The following is a 22,600-nucleotide window of genomic DNA, read 5'->3' on the forward strand; positions in this document are numbered from 1 at the left end:
ACAATCCCATTTACCATTGCACCAAAAAAATTAAGCTACCTAGGGATAAGCTTAACTAAAGAGGTAAAAGACCTCTACTCAGAAAACTACAGGACGTTGAAAAAAGAGATAGAGGAAGACATAAACAGATGGAAGAACATACCATGTTCTTTGATTGGTAGAATAAACATCATTAAAATGTCCATACTACCCAAAGCAATCTATAAATTCAATGCACTTCCCAGTAAAATACCAACGGCATATTTCACAGATCTAGAACGAACTCTCCAAAAATTCATCTGGAATAAAAAAAGACCCCAAATAGCTGCAGCAATCCTGAGAAAGAACAAAGTAGGTGGGATCTCAATACCAAATATCAAGCTGTATTACAAAGCCACTGTTCTCAAAACTGCCTGGTACTGGCACAAGAACAGACATATAGATCAATGGAATAGAATAGAGAACCCAGAAATCGGCCCGAACCAATATGCTCAATTAATATTTGACAAAGGAGGCAAGAACATACAATGGAGCCAAGATAGTCTCTTCAATAAATGGTGTTGGGAAAATTGGACAGATATATGCAAGAAAATGAAACTAGACCACCAATTTACACCCTACACAAAAATAAACTCAAAATGGATAAAGGACTTAAATGTACGATGGGAAACCATAAAAATTCTAGAAGAATCCAGAGGCAACAAAATCTCAGACATATGCCGAAGCAATTTCTTCACTGATACAGCTCCTAGGGCAGTTGAAACTAAAGAGAAAATGAACAAATGGGACTACATCAAAATAAAAAGCTTCTGCACAGCAAAAGAAACCATCAACAAAACAACAAGAAAACCCACTGCGTGGGAAAACATATTTGCCAACGTCATATCTGATAAGGGCCTAATCTCCAAAATTTATAGTGAACTCATACAACTTAACAAAAAGAAGATAAACAATCCAATCAAAAAATGGGCAAAGGATCTAAATAGACACCTTTCAAAAGAGGACATTCAGAAAGCCAAGAGACATATGAAAACATGCTCAAAGTCACTAATCATCCGAGAGATGCAAATCAAAACAGCAATGAGGTACCATCTCAAACCTGTCAGACTGGCTATCATCAACAAATCAACAAACGACAAGTGCTGGAGAGGATGTGGAGAAAAAGGAACACTCGTGCACTGCTGGTGGGAATGCAGACTGGTGCAGCCACTATGGAAGACAGTATGGAGTTTCCTCAAAAAACTAAAAATGGAACTCCCATTTGACGCTGTGATCCCACTTCTAGGAATACATCCCAAGAAACCAGAAACACCAATCAAAAAGGATATATGCACCCATATGTTCATAGCAGCACAATTCACCATAGCTAAGATCTGGAAACAGCCTAAGTGCCCATCAGTAGATGAATGGATTAGAAAACAGTGGTACATCTACACGATGGAATACTATGCTGCTGTAAAAAAGAAGGAACTCTTACCATTTGCAACGGCACAGATGGAACTGGAGAGCATTATGCTAAGTGAAATAAGCCAGTGAATGAAGGAAAAATACCACATGATCTCACTCATTCATGGATAATAAAGACCATTATAAACTTATGAACAATAATAGATACAGAGGCAGAGCTGCCTCAAACAGATTGTCAAACTGCAGCGGGAAGGCCAGGGAGGGTTGGGGGGCAGGAGGGAGGGGGGTAAGAGATCAACCGAAGGACTTGTATGCATGCATATAAGCATAACCAATGGACATAAGACACTGGGGGGTAGGGGAGGCCAGGGGATTGTCAAGAGCGGGGGGGAAAAAAGGGACACATATGTAATACCCTTTGTAATACTTCAAGCAATAAAAAAAAACATAATTGCTATCGATTAGCAATTAATCTGAAGCACACACTAATGACTGCCTATGTAATAAATGCATCAAATAATTCTCAAAAAAAATGCCCATTATTATGGAAAGATTAACAACTTTGTTGCCCAAACAATGGAGTCCTGCCCCAGCTTGCATTGCCTACTTCCCCAGCCTGTAATTCCTACTTCCCCATGTAATCTTTGTCCTACCCAATATAAGCAGCTGGCTTATGGGGGTGTGCAGAGCAGATTTTTGTGGATGACCTGCTTACCCATAATGCTAGCATTATTGGAATAAATGCTCATATATGATTCAACCCTGTCTCTCCTGAATTGGCTCAAGTAGTGACAGGCAGCCCGGACCTATTGTTTGTCCAGATTCAGATCTACATATTAAATATAATACCTATCAAAATTCCAATTGCCTTTTTCACAGAAATTGACAAACAACCTAAAATTCATTTGAAAATTCAAGGTACCCAGAATAGTCAAAATAATTTTTTTTAAGAGCCAAGTTGGCTGGGCTGGTGTGACTCAATGGTTCAGTGTTTTTTTTTGTTTTGTTTTGTTTTTTTTTAAATATATTTTATTGATTCTTTTACAGAGAGGAAGGGAGAGGGATAGAGAGTTAGAAACATCGATGAGCGAGAAACATCGATCAGCTGCCTCTTGCACACCCCCTCCTGGAGACGTGCCCGCAACCAAGGTACATGCCCTTGACCGGAATCGAACCTGGGACCCTTCAGTCCGCAGGCCAAAGCTCTATCCACTGAGCCAAACCGGTTAGGGCTTTTTTTTTTTTTTTTTTTTTTTTTTTAATGGTTCAGTGTTGAGTTATGAACCAGGAGGTCACAATTTGATTCCTGGTCAGGGCACATGCCTATGTTATGGGCTCAATCCCAAGTAGGGGGCATATAGGAGGCAGCCAATCGATGATTCTCTCTTGTCATTGATATTTCCATCTTTCCCTCTTCCTTTCTGAAATGAATAAAATCCTATATAATAAAAGCCTAATATGCAAATTGACCAGTGGAACAACCAGTCGCTATGATGGGCACTGACCACCAGGGGGCAGACTCTCAACATAGGAGCTGCCCCCTGGTGGTCAGTGCGTTCCACAGGGGGAGTGCCGTGCCACTCAGCCAGAAGCTGGGCTCACAGCTGGCAAGCGCAGTGGCAGTGGCGGGAGCCTCTTCCACCTCCGTGGCAGCACTAGGGAGCAGTAAGCCGAGTGGTAAGGAGCAGCGAGCAGGTGGGCGGTAAGGAGTGAGGGCTCCTGGACTGTGAGAGGGTGCAGGCCAGGCTAAGGGACACCCCCCACACCCCCCAATGCACACATTTCATGCACTGGGCCTCTAGTAAAAAATAAAAAAGAGCCAAATTAGAGAACCCACTTCCTGATTTCAAAACTTACTACAAAGCCACAGTAATCAAGTATAATACTGGCATAAAGAGATATATAGACTAATGGAATCAAATTGAGAGTCTAGAAGTAAACCAATACATTCCTGGTCAATTGAGTTTTGACAAGGATGCCAAGATAATTCAATGGGGGAAAGAACAGTCTTTTCAATAAGTAGTGCTGGTACCACTGGATAGCCACATGCAAAAAGAATGAATTTGGGTCTCTACCTCACACCACATACAAAAATAACTCAGCATGGTTTAAAGACCTACATTTAAGAGCTAAACATATAAAACTCTTAGGAGGAAACATAAAACATAAGTTTTTATATATATGTACATTTTATTGATTTTTTACAGAGAGGAAGGGAGAGGGATAGAGAGTTAGAAACATCGATGAGAGAGAAACATCGATCAGTTGCCTCCTGCACACTCCCCACTGGGTATGTGCCCGCAACTAAGGTACATGCCCTTGACTGGAATCGAACCTGGGACCTTTCAGTCCCCAGGCTGACGCTCTATCCACTGAGCCAAACCAGCCAGGGCAACATAACTTTTAAGACAATGAATTAGATAAGAGTTTTCTAGATATCACATCTAAAACATGAGCAAAGAGAAAAAACAGAAATTGGATATCATCAAAATTAAAAACCTTTGTATGCCAAAGACCACCATCAAAAAAGTAAAAAGACAACCTGCAGAACTGGAGAACGTATTTGCAAATCATTTATTTGTTAAGCGTTGGGTATCCAGAATATATAAAGGATTCTTACAACTCAACAATAGAAAGAGATAATCCAATTGAAAATGGGCAAAGAATTTTTAAGATGTTTCTGTAAAGAAGATATATAAGTGGCCAAAAAGCACATGAAAAGATGGTCAACGTCATTATCAGAGAAATGCAGATTAAAACCACAATGAAAAACCACTTCATATCCACTAGCATGGCTGTAATAAAAAAGACTGATAATAGTGTTATTGGTGTGGAGAAATTCGAACTTTCATGCATTGCTATGGAAATGTAACAAGATTCAGATACTGTGTAAAACAGTTTAGCAGTTTCTTGAAACATAGAGTTACCATATCATCTAGCAATTCTATTTCTAGGTATAAACTTAAGAGAATTGAAAACATATGCCCACACAAAAACTTGAATACAAATGTTTATTATTCATAACAGCCCAAGAGTTGGAACAATTCAAATATCCACCAATTGATGAATGGATAGACAAGATGTGATATATCCATTTAGTAGAACATGATTTACCCATGAAAAGGAATGATGTGCAGATTCATGCTAAAACATGGATGAAATAATGAAAACATGCTAAATTAAAGAAGTCAGACACAAAGGGCCACATATTATATGATCGTCTCTATATATGAAATGTCCAGAATAGGCAAGTCCTTACAGACAATGGTGAGTGCTAGTAATATGGGGTTTCTTCTGGGGATGATGACAACCTAGTGCACATACTGAAAACCATTGTACTCTTTAAAATGGTGAATTCTATGGCATGTGAATTACATCTCAATTTTAAAAATCAAGAAGAAAGGCTTTTAAATAAAATTTTCTAGTATTTTTATTTTGGAAACCATTGCATGAGCACATCCAGATTATTGAAAGTGGCTGTCACAGAGAGGTCAATCATCCTAAACACTGTTTCCTAGCCTTCTCTCCCCAGCTCGTACACCGTTTCTGGTTGTGGGTTCCTACCTCTTATCCTTGCCTCCTTGGCACTGTCCTGATTCTCCTTATAGCATCTCGGTAAAATTCCAGCCCTGCCTTCTGGATCAGCCCGAATCTGAAGCTGCTCATTTCTTGCCAACATAGATCAGCTTTCATTCCATTAAGATAAACTCTGATTCAAGAATTTCTTAACCTTGTTTTTTTTAAAAGATATTTTCCTACCTGGTTAATATCTTATATAAAAAAGCCTAAGTGACCAACCGGTAGCTATGATGTGAACTGACCATCAGGGGGCAGACGCTCAATGCACAGGCATGGAAACATGGAACAGAGGGGAGGAGGAGGGTGGGCCAAGAGATTAACCAAAGATCTTATATACATACTAGAGGCCCGGTGCACGGATTCATGCATGGGTGGGGTCCTTCGGCCTGGCCTGTGGGGACCAGGCCGAAACTGGCAGTCTGATATCCCCCAAGGGGTCCCAGATTGCAAGAGGGTACAGGCCAGGCCAAGGAACCCCATCAGTACATGGATCCATGCACTGGGCCTCTAGTATCCTATATAATAAAAGCCTAATATGCAAATTGTCCCCTCAACCAGTAGTTCGTCCAGGGAGCAGGGCTGGCCAACTGCCATGGCCCCTCCCCCTGGCTGGCCCCACTCCTTCTGGCGGCCAAGGCAGACAGCTGGGGGAAGGAAGGCCCTGGCTAGCAGCCGCTAGGGACCCTACCCCTGCGTGAATTTCGTGCACTGGGCCTCTAGTATGTATATATATTAATATTTTTTTTATTGATTTGAGAAACATTGATGAGAGAAACATCAATTGGCTGCCTCTTGCATGCGCCCTCCTAGGGATCGAGCCCACAACCCAGGCACGTGCCCTGATCAGGAGTGGGACTGGTGACCTCTTGGTGCATGGGATAACACTCAACCAACTAAGCCACACTGGTTAGGGCTGGTTAATAGTTTTTCTGGTTAATATTTTAAATCAGAATTGCAAATAGAGATAGACTCCACTAGTTTGTTAGTGAAAAATGATTTTTCTGTGAATCTTTCTGTATTCCAAGGGTAAGGAAACTCTATCAGATCAACGTTTGTAGATGAGAATCATACTCAGGTTGGTAGGGCCTCTTAAAGTCATCTGGTCTAACCTCTTCTGAATGTGTTATTAGAATAATAGCTTCTGAAGCTATTATTCTCCTGCCAAGTGCCATTTCAGCCTAAACCTAAACATCCCCTACTGGTGAGAATTCACTCCCAAGTTATTAGAAAACTGTAAAAAAGTTTTTCTATAGAAAAAACTGAAAGCTTTTTTTTGCTTTAAGGCTTCTGCCCTCTGATCTAGTTCTGTGCTCTCACAAGGCCACACAGAACAAGTCCAAGGCCTCTTTAATGTGTCAGTTCTCCAGAAGCTAAAGATAGAAATCAAGAATAGCTTTCTAAAGAATTCACCTACTTGGCAAATAGCTTAAAAATTATTTTGAGAAAATTGATGCACTTGCAAATTTACTTTCTAGATAGTGAAATCAATTCATCTATTTCTGGGGTAGTAAAAATCTTCAACCTTCATTAACTATTCTTGAAAATTCTGTTTTCCATGTGCCACAAAGTTTAAAATAAACTAAATTTGCAAACACATCATGCTAAATACATCCAATTATTTAAATATTTTATTATGACAATTGACATATATTAAGAGAAATGACAGAAGTATAATAAAACATTTTGAAAGAAAAAGTTACACAATTCAGCCAATAGCTGTAAAATAGCTTTAGGCCTACCTTATAACACCAAGAGATCTGATCAGACTGTAGTGAGACATTGAACATTTCATTAACAAAAATATTGGCACCAGCCACAACATATTTTGGTTGTCACTTACAAGGATTATATTCAAACAACTATGCACTGCAATTCTAACACACTACGTGTTTATACACTGCAGTTAGCCCCCGAAGCTTTAAGCTACCAGGAATTCCCACATTTTCTATGCACAAATTTACTTTGTGCATTATTGGGATCACATTTCCAGTTTTCAGACCTCTTTCCCTCCCACCCCCACACACATGCAGTATGATATATGTGGTAGAGAGCACTCCAGTTTCCTCTATTTGACTAATAGCACGTTCCTGATTACCTCGACAGTTTGTTAATCTTGGAGCTTCTGCTTTAGCTCTCATCTCATAAAAACAAAATAAAGCATCTGAGAACCTGTTCCAGGAATAATTTGTCTTATGCATAGGAAAATAAAGCATTTCATATAAGCATGTCTGAAAATCCAAGAGGCATTCTGAGCAAACACCCCTGAATTCCAGCTATTACTTTAAAATCAAAATGAAAACCTTACATATACCATTTACAAATTCTTATCTGGAATTTGTATTCTTCACCTGGAAATTCGATTCCCAGGCTTCACCTCTGATCAGAAAGGATAGCCAAGAAACTGACGTCCCACATTAGCTGACAATAAAGTTAGCTTGGGTAGACATTATGACACACGGAGATGAATTTAATGCTTTCCAAGAATACACTTGTGCTACAAAGGTGAGAAATTAGAATGATAAAATCATCAGATGGCAAAAAGTACTGGCATTTAAACAAAAGTGTCTTAATAAAACTATGGTACAATGTGCCATTAAGACTGCTAGAACTGGCAGCTCTACAAGACGACAAAATACTTTTTATCAAATAAGGGAATTGGAATTCGAAGCTAATACTCTTTCCTGCCATTCTCCAGCAAGTATTCCTGTAGAATTAAGTCTACTGAATAACAAGAACCAAATTGATCAATTCTAGTTGTTCCTTCTTTTACAGATTGAAAAGAAACCAAACTCTGCCCGCACTTGCCCTCAAACCCAGCACAGGACACTCCCTTTCAAGCTGTATACAAAACCTCCTGGCAGGTTTGGTTGAGCTACAATTCAGATACTGTTATCAAAAAGCTACTTTGATAAGAACAAAACACTAGACCAACATTATCAATATCCTAGTTAGGCATCACAAAAATCACACTCTAAGGATATGCTCTTTACTGACAAAATTTGGGCCATTATAGCTGTTTCAAAGTAGAAAAGTCCATTTACATTGACATAAACTAGATCTGCGTGTTTATTTGTGTCTATGCGTGTGTATAATTTTCATGCAATGATCTTAAAACTTTGGAGGCAAGGATTATTTGCCTAATTTCAAAGCTTGTCCACATGGCAGTACTGATATGCACCAACTCTGCTAAAGGGCAGGAGAATGAAGAAGACCATGGCACACATTCTTTTTAAACAATTTTAGGTTTAATTACATAATGCACCTGTAGATGTTCTAGCATAAACACAGTTGTAAAAATCTACATCCTATTTTAGGGTATTTTCCCACTTCTCATCCCTTAAAAGCTGTACAGTTATAAAAATGTGACTCTCAAGCAAAATAAACTTTGTTGTTTTTTTTTGCAACATACAAAATAAGTTAAACGATTCAGAAGGTCTTGAGCCATTACGTTTCCCCATGACTGTGTCTGGCTATCCATAAGCATGACATGTGGCTCCTGGTCTATGACCAGAACTCAATAAATACAGGCCCAACAAAACCCCAAACACTTAAATTAGATTTCTTTAGAAGCTGATGAAAGTTAAGAAAACATATAGTTAGGGTTAACAATTCTATTCTTAACTTACATTATCCAGTGGCAAAATGAACAAGGCGGGTCACTCAGTCCTTAGTGCATTTTCTAGCTTGTACCGGTTTGGCAAAAAAACCACAAATGTAGTTCCTTTAAAACATGTTTTTTCTTATTCAAAATGTCTAAAGAGCTTAATTAAAACATCTCTACACATCAATTAATTTGTTATGCCCTCTAATATAACTTATGCATAGGATAGACATCTTAAAGTAATTAAAATAAAAACAGCATCTTCACTAACTGAAATCACTAAATGTGCCAGAATTGGGTTTGCAGCATTTCCCAGAGCAAGATGGTCTAAATATAAAATGCACACAAACAAACAAAAACAAACTGAGCTTACATGACCAAAAGGAGGAGAAAAAGCCACTCATGGAATCCTAATAAATTTCTGAGAGAAGTGATATGAATAAAAAGTGTTGCATGTTCAATCTAAGGTATTTATATACCAAGCATACATTTTGGCTTTTAACGACTGCTCGCTTGCTGGGCAATAACCCTATCTTCAACACATGTTACACAGTTCCTTAGCAATTCTTGGCACTCAAAAACTGTCAGATGATCATTTACGTTGGAGTGAAATATTTTGAAAACAAACTAAGTGTACACATAACACAATAACCCAGTTTAAATACACTGATAGCAAAAGGCGTCGTGTTCAGGATTGGCATAAAAACAATCAAGAAAATCAGCAGTTAGCTTGCCACTTCCAAGGTAGTTTATAGCTACACACTGGGAATGGTGGATGAAATAGGAATGGATTTTGTTCTAAGTTTAATAACAGATATTAAGCAGAGGACCAGGTAGATTACAACAGATCTGCAGTTTTGGCATTCTCACTTCTTGGGAGAACCAGGAATATATTTTTAGAATGTCAAACCAAGAAAAGGACCTTCACAACTTTCCTCTAGAGCAGTGGTTCTCAACCTTTCTAATGCCGCAACCCTTTAATACAGTTCTTCATGTTGTGGTGACCCCCAATTTCATTGTTACAAATTGAACATAATTAAAGCATAGTGATTAATCACAAAAACAATATGTAATTATATATGTGTTTTCCGATGGTCTTAGGTGACCCCTGTGGAAGGGTCATTCAACCCCCAAAGGGGTCGCGGCCCACAGGTTGAGAACCGCTGCTCTAGACTTTCTGTAATTAAATGTTCATAATTTCATATCAGTTATAATTATTTATCTGATTTTTGTCAATGATTTCATAGGATTCATTTTTATCCTAATATCTAAAGTATGTATACATGTTTATATATATATATATTCATTCCATTAAAAAAAAGATCTATAGCTGTGAGGAAATGCCATGAATTATGGCCTGTTCCATTGTGTTGGGGAAAGGCAGAGTTCACAACGTTTTCTGAGTGTGAAACTTGAAGATTCGTTAGGTTCCTTTCAGTTGTATGGTAGTACAAACTAGCGAATGGTGAACAATTCGCAGCCCCACAAACATAAGCTAAAAAAGCATTCCTTATGACAAAGGAAATCCCATCAACCCCACTTAAAAATAGCTAACATTTCCCCATTTTACCTCTAAATAACAAGTAAACTTCTACATTTTCTTTACTATATGTACTTTGCTCAAAACACCTATTACGGGATGGGTCCTATCAACTAGAAAATGAAAATTGGAGTTTATATCCTTTTAAAATTAGTTTAAAAATCTTTTTGCAACAGCTTCCTCATCATTTGAAGTCCTTGGTTCTTTGGCAGGTCAAACTTATTAAAACGATTATCAGTAGACGTGAATTGATTCTAAATGAAACACTTTACTCTCTGAATTTGCCATCTTAACCAAATGGAAAAAGATGTGTCCAGGAAACCCAACCTCAATATATCAGGTGTATTCTAGAAAATATCCCTGCCATCATTCTGTAGTAATGTACCAACATTGGAAAATGTTTTACACAGAACACTATTTCATCAGCACAAATCTATAAAACCAAAAGGTGTATTTTCAGTCTGAATTTTTTCACATAATTAAAAGCCTCTACTTTATGACAATTTGGCTCATTTTCAAACCTTTACAGAAATTGCAAACTACATAGCCTGAGTACTAAACTACATCTCCCGTTAATACATTTGCTTTACACGATGGAGTTTTATATCAGGAATCCAAATTGTATTTCAAAAAAGGGGGGTTAAAGTATTAAACGACTCTATTGTGAACCTAAATCCATGGTTAGTACTCCAATAACAAGGACTCAAGATGTTCTATACCCTAGATGAATTGCTGTTTTCCTATGCACTGTCCAGTTCCTAATGACTGAATTATGTCTTGGGATATAAAGTGTTTACTATTTCCTAATTTTTAAAAACTTCTTCAAAGTATGTTCAGAGTTAATATTTCAGTGAACAGACTCTTTCAGGGACTGAATCTAAACACCAATTAGCAGAGTTGTTTTTTAACTGTTCAACATTTAATCACTCAATGAATCTCTCTGCATAAGAATTTATAAGTATCAGCTGCTTGGATTACATTCTTTGTAAATGAAAGTTAATTAGTTTAATCAGAGTGTAAGGTTAGAACACACTATCAACTTCACAAACAATTCAAGTTGGTAAACAATGGCAGCAAAAGTGGTATCATAATGTCCCCTATCAATGCGACATTTGCTGAATGAATGCTCAGTCTTCACAATGATAAAAAATTACCTTTTGCTCTCTGTAACAGAAGAGTACAAAGAACTCATTTCACATTAGGCGTCCTGTAAAAGAAATAATCTACCCATTTAATACTTATCACTTGCTTAACTGAACAGAATAGGTGGAAGCAGGAGCTGGTGTGTCCAGAGGTAGAAACAGGGCACATGGGAGTTTCCACACATAGTGGCTTGACCAGCTTGCAGGACTACCAGTAAAATAGTAGAGGGAGAATGGGAACAGGATAGGCCACTGGAACATTCTAACCACTTACCTTGCACTAGTGGGAATCCTTCTATGGCCTGACTGTTTAAAAAGGCTAACATTCTTAAGACTTCCAAATAAAAGAAACAAACCTAACTAGAAAGGAGGCTTGTTAATGAATGTGGCTCCTTACATAGCCCTCTGCTCTATTGTCTGTGAATATGAGCCCTTCCCTCCCTTCCAGTGGAACATTGTCTCAAAATAAAAATCACAACTTACTTGGAACCACATGCTATGTGTGCACCCTATTTTTAGGCTGCTTTCATTATTTTATTTTTTATACAGATACATATACATTGCTAGAATCAAAGCAAAAATATTAATGGGCAGGTACTACAGAACTAAAGTGAAACAAAACAAATAAAAGAACCAATAACTGAAAAACAACAGCTATAAACTTTCAAGGTCAAAAAGATAAGATTTAAGGGCAACACCTGTTGAGGAGGGAAAAGAAGGAGTATAAAGTTTCTAGAGAGGTATTTATAATGCAAGTCTAATGCCAGCTTTTTAATAATAAAAAAGAGAAGTGCTTTACTATACACTGACTAGCACATATGCTTAATTTGGAAAGAAAAATTAATGAAGTTCTTGGGCCAGCAGCAGATATGGTGTGTCCATTGCCGGCAACAGACACAACACTGGAACAGAAAAACCCAAATCCCAGGGCAAAAGTATTCACAGAAGTAATGGCTGAAGGTTTCAGAATTTGACAGGCAAGGTTTAATCACAAGTGCTACACTTTGTACAATGTTATTTATGGCGCTGCCTGAAATTTTACAGCTGTAACAGAAACTAAGACAAAGCTCATATTTTAGTGTCAATTACATGTTAGATACAAACCCCTTTTCTTGAAACAAAGGGCTTAACTTTTTTTTTAAGTGTTGAGATGTTTGAAATGGATGTCATGCCTATTAAGTACATTGGTGTTCTCAATCAACTCTATGTTGGTCATGTGACTATTAATGAATTTTAATAGAAGTCTAATAGCCAAAGGCAAAAACTACATTCAAACCCTGCTAATATATCCAGGCAGATAAGAAAGTATAACACACACACATACATACACACACACACACACACACACACACACACACACATGCTAAAACTCAAACTAAAAATCTCCCAAAGGAACTGCTTTGTAGACTTCAATTTGAAGTAGATACTAAGGGCAAGAATAAACCAGTTAAAATTCACCTGAAAATCCTTTCCCCTTCTTCAAATGTGCTAAAATACCACTATCAGCTTAGCATCTCTTCATGTATGTTATGTATAGATGTATTTGTTTCAAAATGATATTTTATATATTTAAATAGGTGGCCAGAACAAAAGAGTTACACTATCTGCAAAGTTTACAGTCCACTGGGCCTTAAAAGAAGACTACACTCATTTCACTAATAACTTTCCATGATAGTACATTAGAGGCCACCTCATCATCATTGCATAAAGCTGTTTTAAATTTGTTGCTAGCACAATCTGGTTGTCAAAGCTTCATTTTACATTTTACTGTACAAATACTTTTCAGATGATTTTTTTAAAACAAGAAACTCTGCTATACCAAATGTAGAGGTTTTTTTTTTTTTTTTTAGGATGGTACCCTTTTGGACTCTTCTTTATTAAGTGTGGTTATCTCCAATAGTAAACAAGTTGATTCATGAATGCTGCTACTAAATGACTTACGTATGATGTTATCTACAATTCTCAAACTGCAACAACACAGACTTGAACTTTTAAACAGTCTGTTAATCATCATCTATGCCATGAATGTTTAAATATAATATATATTTAATATGAAAAAGCTAAAGCACAAGTGCTTTCTCCCACCCCTAATTCTGTTTTCGGCCCTCGCAGATCCGGAATGCATTCTTTATCCACCCTTTTTCACAAAGTCAGGAGAGCTCAGGAAATATAAAGTCAAAAATATACAAATCTTTGTTGTTATTATAATAAGATTTTTTTTTCCATGAATGAAATTACCAAGGACCATGAACTTGGAAAAAGAAAATCAAAAGGAATTTACAGCAATTATTTATCTTCAAAGTTCAAAACTGGTCACTTCACAGAAAGACTTCAGGGTTTGTTGAAATTTTTCTTCTAAAAAGTCATTCTGTAGTGGAGTTTTCTAGGAAAAATAAAACCGCTTTTAATAACTGGCCCGCTGGTGTGAGAGCTACCGTGGAATAAATTAGCACAAAAATGGAAAAAAAGTCTTATAACTGTTCACTGTTACAGACGTAATCAACAAGGTCAGTCACTCTCAAAAGCTCATCTTCATCCTCTTCTGGTGCCCCTGCCTCCTGCCCACCACTTGTCCCATTGGGGGCCAGGCTTGCACTGGCTGTGCTGTTGTCCTTGGGGGTCTGAGGCTTCTCAGCTGGCTTGCCAATCAAATTCTCAATGGCTTTGCCAGGACTCTGTCCATTGGTGGAAGGTAAGTCCACTAAGCTATAGTCCAATGGGCTTCCCACCTTGCCTACATTTTCAAAGTCCTCTTCCTCATCACTGTCTATCCGATAGGGCTTCTTGGTGCTCTCCTGTTCTGAGGGCAGGACCCTGGGCTGGCTATCACGGGCAGGCTCATCTGCATCTCCATGAACATTGTCACAACTCTCCTCCTCGTCTGTCTCAATCCGGTGTAGCCGTTTTCGGGATGGTTTGTCTTCCTCTTCTGCTTCTGAATACTCATCTGCACTTCGATCCCGCTTTCGAACTGACCGCTTTGATTCTTTAGCTAGCTCCTCATCTTCAGAGTTCTTGGACATATAGCTCTCTAGAATAAACAGCACATTTAACCATAAACAAATTTGAGTACTTCTCCTTTTCCTCCCCATTCACGATGTGTCCTGCTTTCAGACTTGTTTGTACACAAATATGTCCCTTCAATAATTGGCCTGATTTTTCTCTCCTCTCAGTCCCATAACAATACCCAATGGGATTCATGTGTACCTACGATTTTAGGAAAGAGCAGAATCAAATATTTTGGCGACATCTTGCCCAACTCTGGACAACTGAAACACTGTGCTGACTCTCATCCCATGTTATTAAATGTCCTTGCTAGTCTTTAAATGTCTTCCCTTGTCTATACTCAAATCTTTGTGGTCCCACCTAGTCTCATGGCTTGGCATAACATCTATATACTGGTAACTCTCACATTTGTTTTTAGGTACCCCCTAAATTCCAGACTCATGTGTCAAATTGCTTACTCAACACCTATGCTTGGATTTCTAAACAGACATCTCAAACCTAATGTGTTATCTGAGCTCCTAAACCCCCACCTCAAATTTGTACTATTCTGATCTCCACCTTCTCGGTTATTGACAACTCTATTCTTCCAATTGCTCACTTATCCTTGACTCCTTCCTACCATCTAATGCAACAGTTAATCCTTTAGGTCTACCTTCAAAATATATCCATAATTTGACTTTTTCATCCCTTTATCACTTCTACCCCAGTCTTACCTACCATCATCTCTCACCTGGCCTATTTCAATGGCCTCCCACCTGGTCCTAGATTCTAACCATGTCCCCTTCAATTAATGCATAACACAGCTACCATAATCAAACAAAAACATGTCAGGTCATATCACTCACTTCTACAAAATTCTCATTATTTCTCATCTTATACCAAATAAAATCCTAAATCTATATACAATAGCCTACTACACTATCCAATGTGGTAGCCAGTAGACATATGGCTAATTAAAATTTAAATTAGAATTAAATAAAAATTAAAAATTCAGTTCCTCCATTACACTAACCACATTTCAAGTGCTCAATAGTCACATAATACTAGTGGCTACTATTTGAACAGCACACAGAACCTTTAGATCAGTGCAGAAAGTTCAACTGAACAGCACTGATACTCCTCAGGGGTTGGAAAAATGTTTTTGTAAAGGGCAGTCTCTAGTACAACCATTCAACTTTGTGGGAAAGCAGTACAGACTGTATGTAAAAAAGATGGCTATGGCTATGTTCCATTATAACTTGATTTACAAAGTGTTTATTTACACAAACAGGTAGGCTGTAGTTTGCTGACTATTGTCAACGTGATCTGGTCCCTGTTGATCTCCCTGCGTTACCTCATCCTTTTCTTCCCCTCCAACCTGGCCTCCCTTCTATTCTTGCAACATGACAGGCACAAACTTGCCTTATGACCTTCACATTGTGGTTTCACATGCCTGAGTCGCTCTTCTTAGATAACTGCGTGACATACACTCAACATTTCTTTCAGGTCTTTACTCAAATGTTGTTTTCTTAGGGAGATATTCATGTGGTACCCAACCTGAAATTCCAACTACTCTCCCAACCCAAATTTCTCCCTTATTTTGCTCTACAGCTTTTATCTCCACCTAATAGACCATATATTCTACTTATTTATCTTGTATATTATCTTTCTCCCCCCTACCCCTACTAAAAGTTACATGACGAAGTTACCCATGGTTTTTGGCTCTTTTGTTCATTTTCCTATTCTCAGTGCCTAGAATAGTGAATAATATTTGTTTTTTAGAGTTGAATTAATGAATTCATGTTTGTTTTTAATGACACAAGGAAAATAACACACATTCAACCAGAAGTTCACCTTCCTTCTTTAGCCTCCCCTATTCAAATATATTTCCCCCTTTTCTCTCCTGGCATGCACTCACACTTAATTGATAAGGATCTATGAAAGCAAACAATCTTCAAAACAGATAATTAAATATATAAAAAAGAAAGCGGAAAAGGAGAGAGTTAGAATCACTTAATAAAGTAAACTTGGAAAGAATTCTGGAATAACTCCAAACACTAAATGGAGGCCCTGGACAGGTGGCTCAATTGGTTGGAGGGTCATCCATGCACCAAAAAAAAAAAGGTCCTGGCCGGTTTTGCTCAGTGGATAGAGCGTCAGCCTGTGGACTGAAGGGTCCCAGGTGCAATTCCGGCCAAGGGCACATGCCCGGGTTGCAGGCTCGAATCCCAGTGGGGGGCGGGCAGGAGGCAGCCAATCAATGGTTCTCTCTCATCATTGATATTTCTATCTCTCTCTCCCATTCCCTTCCTCTCTGAAATCAATAAAAGAAATATATTTAAAAAAAAAAAAAGGTTTCGTGTTCCATCCCCAGTCAGGGCTTTACAGGAGGCAACCAATCGATGTTTCTCTCTCACATCGATGTCTGTCTGTCTGGTTCTCTCATTTTCCCTCTTTCCCTTTTTTCCTCCCTCCCTCCCCCTCTCCCTCAAATCAATAAGAAGATCCTTGGGGAGGATTTTTTAAAAAAATGGATATCGCAAATACATATTTTAGAGCTTTTCCTGAACTTCTGGTATGGGGCACAGCTATAGCTATTAAGAAATAAAAGGCACCAACTGAAGCTTCCTGTCAAGATGGACAGAAACAGTAAGTACCTTGGTTTGGAAGTGTCCAGCTATTCAGGTACTCAAGTTAAAGGAGGTTATTTCAAAATGAGGGCTATAAATAATATGGGAGCAGAAAAAAATCTTGCTTAGATCACAATTTTGAGATTCATCTAGTTTCCATGAAAAATTTAATTATTACAATGGTGAACTTAAAAATTTGTATCTTGCCCAACCGGTGTGGCTTAGTGGTTGAGCATCGACCTATGAACCAGGAGCTCACAGTTCGATTCCCGGTCAGGACACATGCCCAGGTTTTGGGCTTGAACCCCAGTAGGGGGTGTGCAGGAAGCAGCTGATCAATGAATTCATGACATATAACTGGGTTGCAGCTTGATCCGGGTAGGAGGCATGCAGGAGGCAGCCAATTGATGTTTCGCTCTCATATTGACAGCTCTTTCTCCCCCCCCGCTTGCTCTCTTTCTAAAATCAATAGAACTATTTTAAAAAACTGTATCTTGCCCTACCTGGTTTGGCTCAATGAATAGAGCAGGGGTCCTCAAACTACGGCCCTCGGGCCACATGCAAATACAAATATTGTATTTGTTCCCATTTTGTTTTTTTTACTTCAAAATAAGATATGTGCAGTGTGCATAGGAATTTGTTCATAGTTTTTTTTTAAACTATAGTCCAGCCCTCCAACGGTCTGAGGGATAGTGAACTGGCCCCCAGTTTAAAAAGTTTGAGGACCCCCTGGAATAGAGTGTCGGCCTGTGGACTGAAGGGTCCCAGGTTCGATTCCAGTCAAGGGCACATGCCCAGGTTGTGGGCTTGATCCCCAGTAGGCAGGAGGCAGCCAATCAATGATTCTCTCTCATCATTGATGTTTTTCTTTCTTTCTCCTTTTCCCTTCTTCTCTGAAATAAAAATATATTTTAAAAAACAAAAAATAAAATGCTCACAATGATTAAAAACAACAACAAAAAACCTGTATCTTATCAACTAGCATTTATTTAAATTTTAAATAGTGACCAGGCATAAAATAATGAATTTTGTCTCAAAGATATTACTGGTTATATTGAATTTCTTAGAAATGGTATAGAGTTCATTTTATTTCTGCCTTGTCCAAACTTCCATAAATTGGAGATCTATTCCTCACCTTCACTCTCTGAGCTGGAAAGCCTGCGCTTGTGAACTCGTCTGATTTCTTTACCACGCCGTAAACTTTTCTGGGAACCTTCACTCTCTGAATCTTCTTTGTAGTTAATTTGTCTTTTCTGGTTCCTCCTTGATCGCCTTCGCCGAGTCTCTACATAATCATCACTAAAGTCATCGCTAAAATCACTTTCTATTAAAAAAGAAGCAAAAGAAAAAAAAAATTCATATACAAAATTTGTTTGTTAAATAGAAATGTAGTTAGCTTAGGTTATAAGAATGCAAAGCTACCAAGAAGAGTTCATTTTAAACAATTTTTAAATGAATAATAACTTTAAGTCTCTTATTTTCTTATTAACTAGAGGCCCGTTTCACAAAAATTTGTGCACTCAGGGGGGTCCCTCAGCCCGGCCTGTGCTCTCTCGCAGTCTGGGACCCCTCAGGGGATGTCCACCTGCTGGCTTAGGCCTGCTCCCTGGGGGATTGGGACTAAGCTGGCAGTCAGACATCCGTCTGGCAGCCCAGGAGCCCTCGGGGGATGTCCACTTGCCAGTGGGAAAGGCTCCCACCACCACCGCTGTGCTGGCAACCATCAGCCTGGCTTGTGGCTGAGCAGAGCTCCCCCTGTGGGAGTGCACTGACCACCAGGGGGCAGCTCCTGCATTGAGAGCCTGCCCCCTGGTGGTCAGGGTGTGTCATAGTGACCAGTCATTCCCAGTCGTTCTGCTGTTAGGGTCAATATGCATATTACCCTTTTATTATATAGGATAGAGGCCTGGTGCATGGGTGGGGGCTGGCTGGTTTGCCCTAAAGGGTGTCCTGGATCAGGGTGGGGGTCCCAATGGGGTGCCTGGCTAGCCTGGGTGAGGGGCTGAGGGCCATTTTTAGGCTGGCCAAAGCCCCTTCAGGGTGGGGGGGTCCTGCTGGGGTGCCTGGCCAGCCTGGGTGAGGGGTTGATGGCTGTTTTCAGGCTGGCCAGGGCCGCAGGCTGGAAGCAGGTATCTAGGATTTATTTATCTTCTATAATTGAAACTTTGTAGCCTTAAGTGGAGCCCAGGTCCTGGAAGCCTGGGTTGCCCCTGGCAACCTAGGCTCTCAGACCTTCCTTGAGCAGAGGCCACGCCAGCTGGAAGCGGGTATCTGGGATTTATTTAGCTTCTATAATTGAAACTTTGTTGCCTTGAGCAGAGCTCAGGGCCGGCAGGGCAGGCAGGAAGCTTGGCGTCCTCCATCACTGGGGGCAATCCAAGCCTCCTGCTCACTCCAGCTCTGAGGCTGTCGCCATCTTAGTTGGGTTAATTTGCATATTCGCTCCTGATCGGCTGGTGGGTGTGACTTATGGGTCGAGTGTAGCGGAGGTACGGTCAATTTGCATGTTTCTCTTTTATTAGATTAGATGAGTAAATCTTTGGGGCTTTTATGCCAAACTTCACAAATGTAGCTATATGGGTACAGTAACAACTTTACATAAGTTCTCTAATAGCAAAAAAGTGATGAATCTATCAAAGAATTACAAAATTGGAGTTATATTTTTTCCGTTTTCTACATGGAATTAAAACCTGCAAAATACATAAATCTACTTAAACTCTCAAAGCACTGCTAAATAGCACTGTTCTTGTCACCTTGAATCAATAAACCAGTCAGGCTATCGCACTATGTGAACAGTATTTCAGGAGTGCTAATATTTTTCCACTGAATTATCACATTTAGCCTTGTTCTCTAATGGACTTCAAACATTTCAAAATAGCTAGCCAACAATTTGAAGCTGTTCCCGCTGGCCAAACCTGGGACAAGTTGAGCCTAAATATTGATGATAATGTTATATCCAATGACTAAAATAAGAATCCACAAGTACATCTATATATATAAAAGCCTAAGTGACCGTTATGACCAGTCGCAATGATGTGCACTGACCACCAGGGGGCAGACGCTCAACGAAGGAGGTGCCCCCTGGTGGTCAGTGCACTCCCACAGCCAACCTCCCGTGGCCTGCCAAACGCCCACGGTCCCTCCCCCCGCCGGTCAGCCAGCCAACCTCCTGTGGTCCCTCCCCCTCGGTCAGCTGGTCACCCTCCCGTGGTCCCTCCCCCTGGACCGGGCGAGATGGCCCCAATCGCCGGCCAGGCTGATGGAACCCACCTGTGCACGAATTCGTGCACCGGGCCTCTAGTCTATATATATAAAAGCCTAAGCGACAGTTACGACCAGTCGACCGAAAAACCGGTCAACCAGTAACCATGATGTGCACTGACCACCAGGGGGCAGCCTCTCAACACAGGAGCTGCCCCCTGGTGGTCAGTGCGCTCCTATAGCCAACCTCCCGCAGCTGGCCAACCTTCCACAGCCCCTCCCCCTGGCCAGCTGGCCTCGATCAGCCCCTATCAGGACTGGGTGAGACGGCCTCAATCGCCCCGATCCCTGGCCAGACTGAGGGACCCCACCCGTGCACGAATGCGTGTACCGGGCCTCTAGCACCAATATAAAATTTCTGATTTTGGTAATTGTACTGTGGTCATGTAAGAAAATGTCCTGTTCTTAGGAAATAAGCACTGATAAAGGGGCATGATGTCTCCATTTAGCAAAAAAGTTTAGAAAAAAAGATAAACAAAATAAAAACTCCACAAGCCTGGCAAGTCAAGGATATAATACTCGTTTGTGCTACTTCCTCAGTAACATGACAGCTACCCATCTGCCAATTCCACAAAACACTGTATCTGTTCTTTTGGCTGCCGTTCCTCCAATTACTGTTAATAGGGATAAGAACAAGCTATACCATCAACCACTGCGAATTTATAAAAACTAATGAATCACCAATTGTGATCTAAACATTAGAAATAATTGGTGATCCTTCTCTCTCCAATAGCTAGATATCTGGTTCTCGGCTTACTGACAATTATTTCCAAGAAACACTATGAAGATAAAGACTAGGCATGGGAACATTTGGCACCACAAGGATTCATCACAATCCTAAAATGAATTTAGTATGACGTTAACACATTCATCTGTATGTATTTTCTTAGAATGTGCTTTTTATGAAAAATTTAGTTCCTAGTGAGTCATAATAATATAACTCAAAGTTTTATCAGAAAGCTTATGTTACAATTGAAAGGACTTTTATTTTAAAAATTCTTAGCTCCAGAAATCACAAGAATTTATTAAGTTGGTGTGATGTAGATACAAATAATTTTTACCAGAGTCTCTACTATTCTCATCAGACTCCTCTTCATCGTCGTCAGAATAATTTTTCTTTGGGGTTTTTCTCCGCAAACGCCTGCTTTGCCTCATTGGCCGGGAGGGATGACGTCTTAGTCTTCGGCTACAGAAATCAGTGTCACTGTCATCATTAGATGGTGGGTCTTCTTCACTTTCATCTGGGTTTTCATCAGATACAACAAACTCATCTTGAGATCTGTCCAAGAGAAACCAGATGAATTATGATGGTACTTTAAATTGTGATCCCAGCCCGGCTGGCACAGCTCAGTGGCTGAGCGTCGACCTATGAACCAGAAGGTCACAGTTCCACTCCCGGTCAGGGTACATGCCTGGGTTGTGGGCTCCATCCTCAGTATGGGTGCAGGAGGCAGCTGATTAATAATTCTTTATTATCATTGATGTTTCTCTCTCCCTCTCCCTCTCCCTTCCTCTTCCTGAAATCGATAAAAAATATTTAAAATCCCCCTCCAAAAACAAAAAAACTGTGAACCCGTAGTTCTGAGTTCAAGTTCTAACAAGTCCAGCAAATCATAAAATAATGTTTAATGTAACATCTGAATACTTGTATCAACTTCCCTAAAATGAAGAAATGATCTGCTAGGGCAGTGGTTCTCAACCTTCCTAATGCCACGACCCTTTAATACAGTTCCTCATGTTGTGGTGATCCCCAATTTCATTGTTACAAATTGAACATAATTAAAGCATAGTGATTAATCACAAAAACAATATGTAATTATATATGTGTTTTCCGATGGTCTTAGGCGACCCCTGTGAAAGGGTCGTTCGACTGCCAAAGAGGTTTCGACCCACAGGTTGAGAACCGCTGGCTTAGGGGGAGTTATGAAGATGCATTGATGTTGATTTTCATGCATACATTGCTTTGGCCTCTTGAGATGTCCCCCATGTGCCTTAAATTCAACACCTCCAAAAGCAAACTCATTATTTTCTAACCTACTTCTCTCTCTTCAGTCCCCGAGCCTGGTATTTGATACTATCACCCACCTAGGGACTCAAACCAGAAATCTGGTATTTATCCTAATTTCCTCCCTCTATTTCTCATATCTAATCATTTAGTAATTCCTTGAGTCCACCTCTCAAAGATAATATCTCAAATCATCTTGTACCTGAACTACTATAGCAATTCTCCAAATTGCCTCTGTAATCTCTAGATCATTTCCCTTCAATACATCCTCCAAAAGAATACCAGGATAAATCTTTCTGAAATGTAAACCTCTTATTCATCTGGTGTTTAAAACCCTTTGGTGGGTTTTCATCATCTTCACAGAGTCCTGTGCCTGACAAATAAAACACTCCGTCATCTGTTTCCTTTTCACCTCTTGGCCACATCTCCAGCAGCGCACACTCTACTGCTTTCCCACATTTTTGCTGACAC

General features: G+C 39.7%; 1 protein-coding gene across 6 annotated transcripts in view; it reads right to left on the minus strand.

The window, feature by feature from the left end:
• Positions 1–6,593: 6,593 nt before the first annotated feature.
• RSF1 (remodeling and spacing factor 1) overlaps positions 6,594–22,600 on the minus strand; it is a 122,570-nt gene continuing 106,563 nt past the window's right edge. For 5 of the 6 annotated variants that reach the window (XM_070425684.1, XM_070425686.1, XM_070425687.1 and 2 more), the window contains 3 exons: positions 21,186–21,403; positions 17,999–18,187; positions 6,595–14,279 (listed from right to left, as the gene is read on the minus strand). In XM_070425684.1, the coding sequence (XP_070281785.1) occupies positions 13,720–14,279; positions 17,999–18,187; positions 21,186–21,403 (967 nt within the window). In that variant the 3' untranslated portion in view covers positions 6,595–13,719. Of the gene's footprint in view, positions 14,280–17,998; positions 18,188–21,185; positions 21,404–22,600 lie in introns of all 6 variants that reach the window. The other variant, XM_070425685.1, reaches the window with a different exon arrangement.

This window comes from Myotis yumanensis, unplaced genomic scaffold (genome assembly GCF_028538775.1).
Source record: "Myotis yumanensis isolate MYYU_CA2020_CCGP unplaced genomic scaffold, mMyoYum1.0.hap1 SCAF_10, whole genome shotgun sequence".
NCBI lineage: Eukaryota > Metazoa > Chordata > Mammalia > Chiroptera > Vespertilionidae > Myotis > Myotis yumanensis.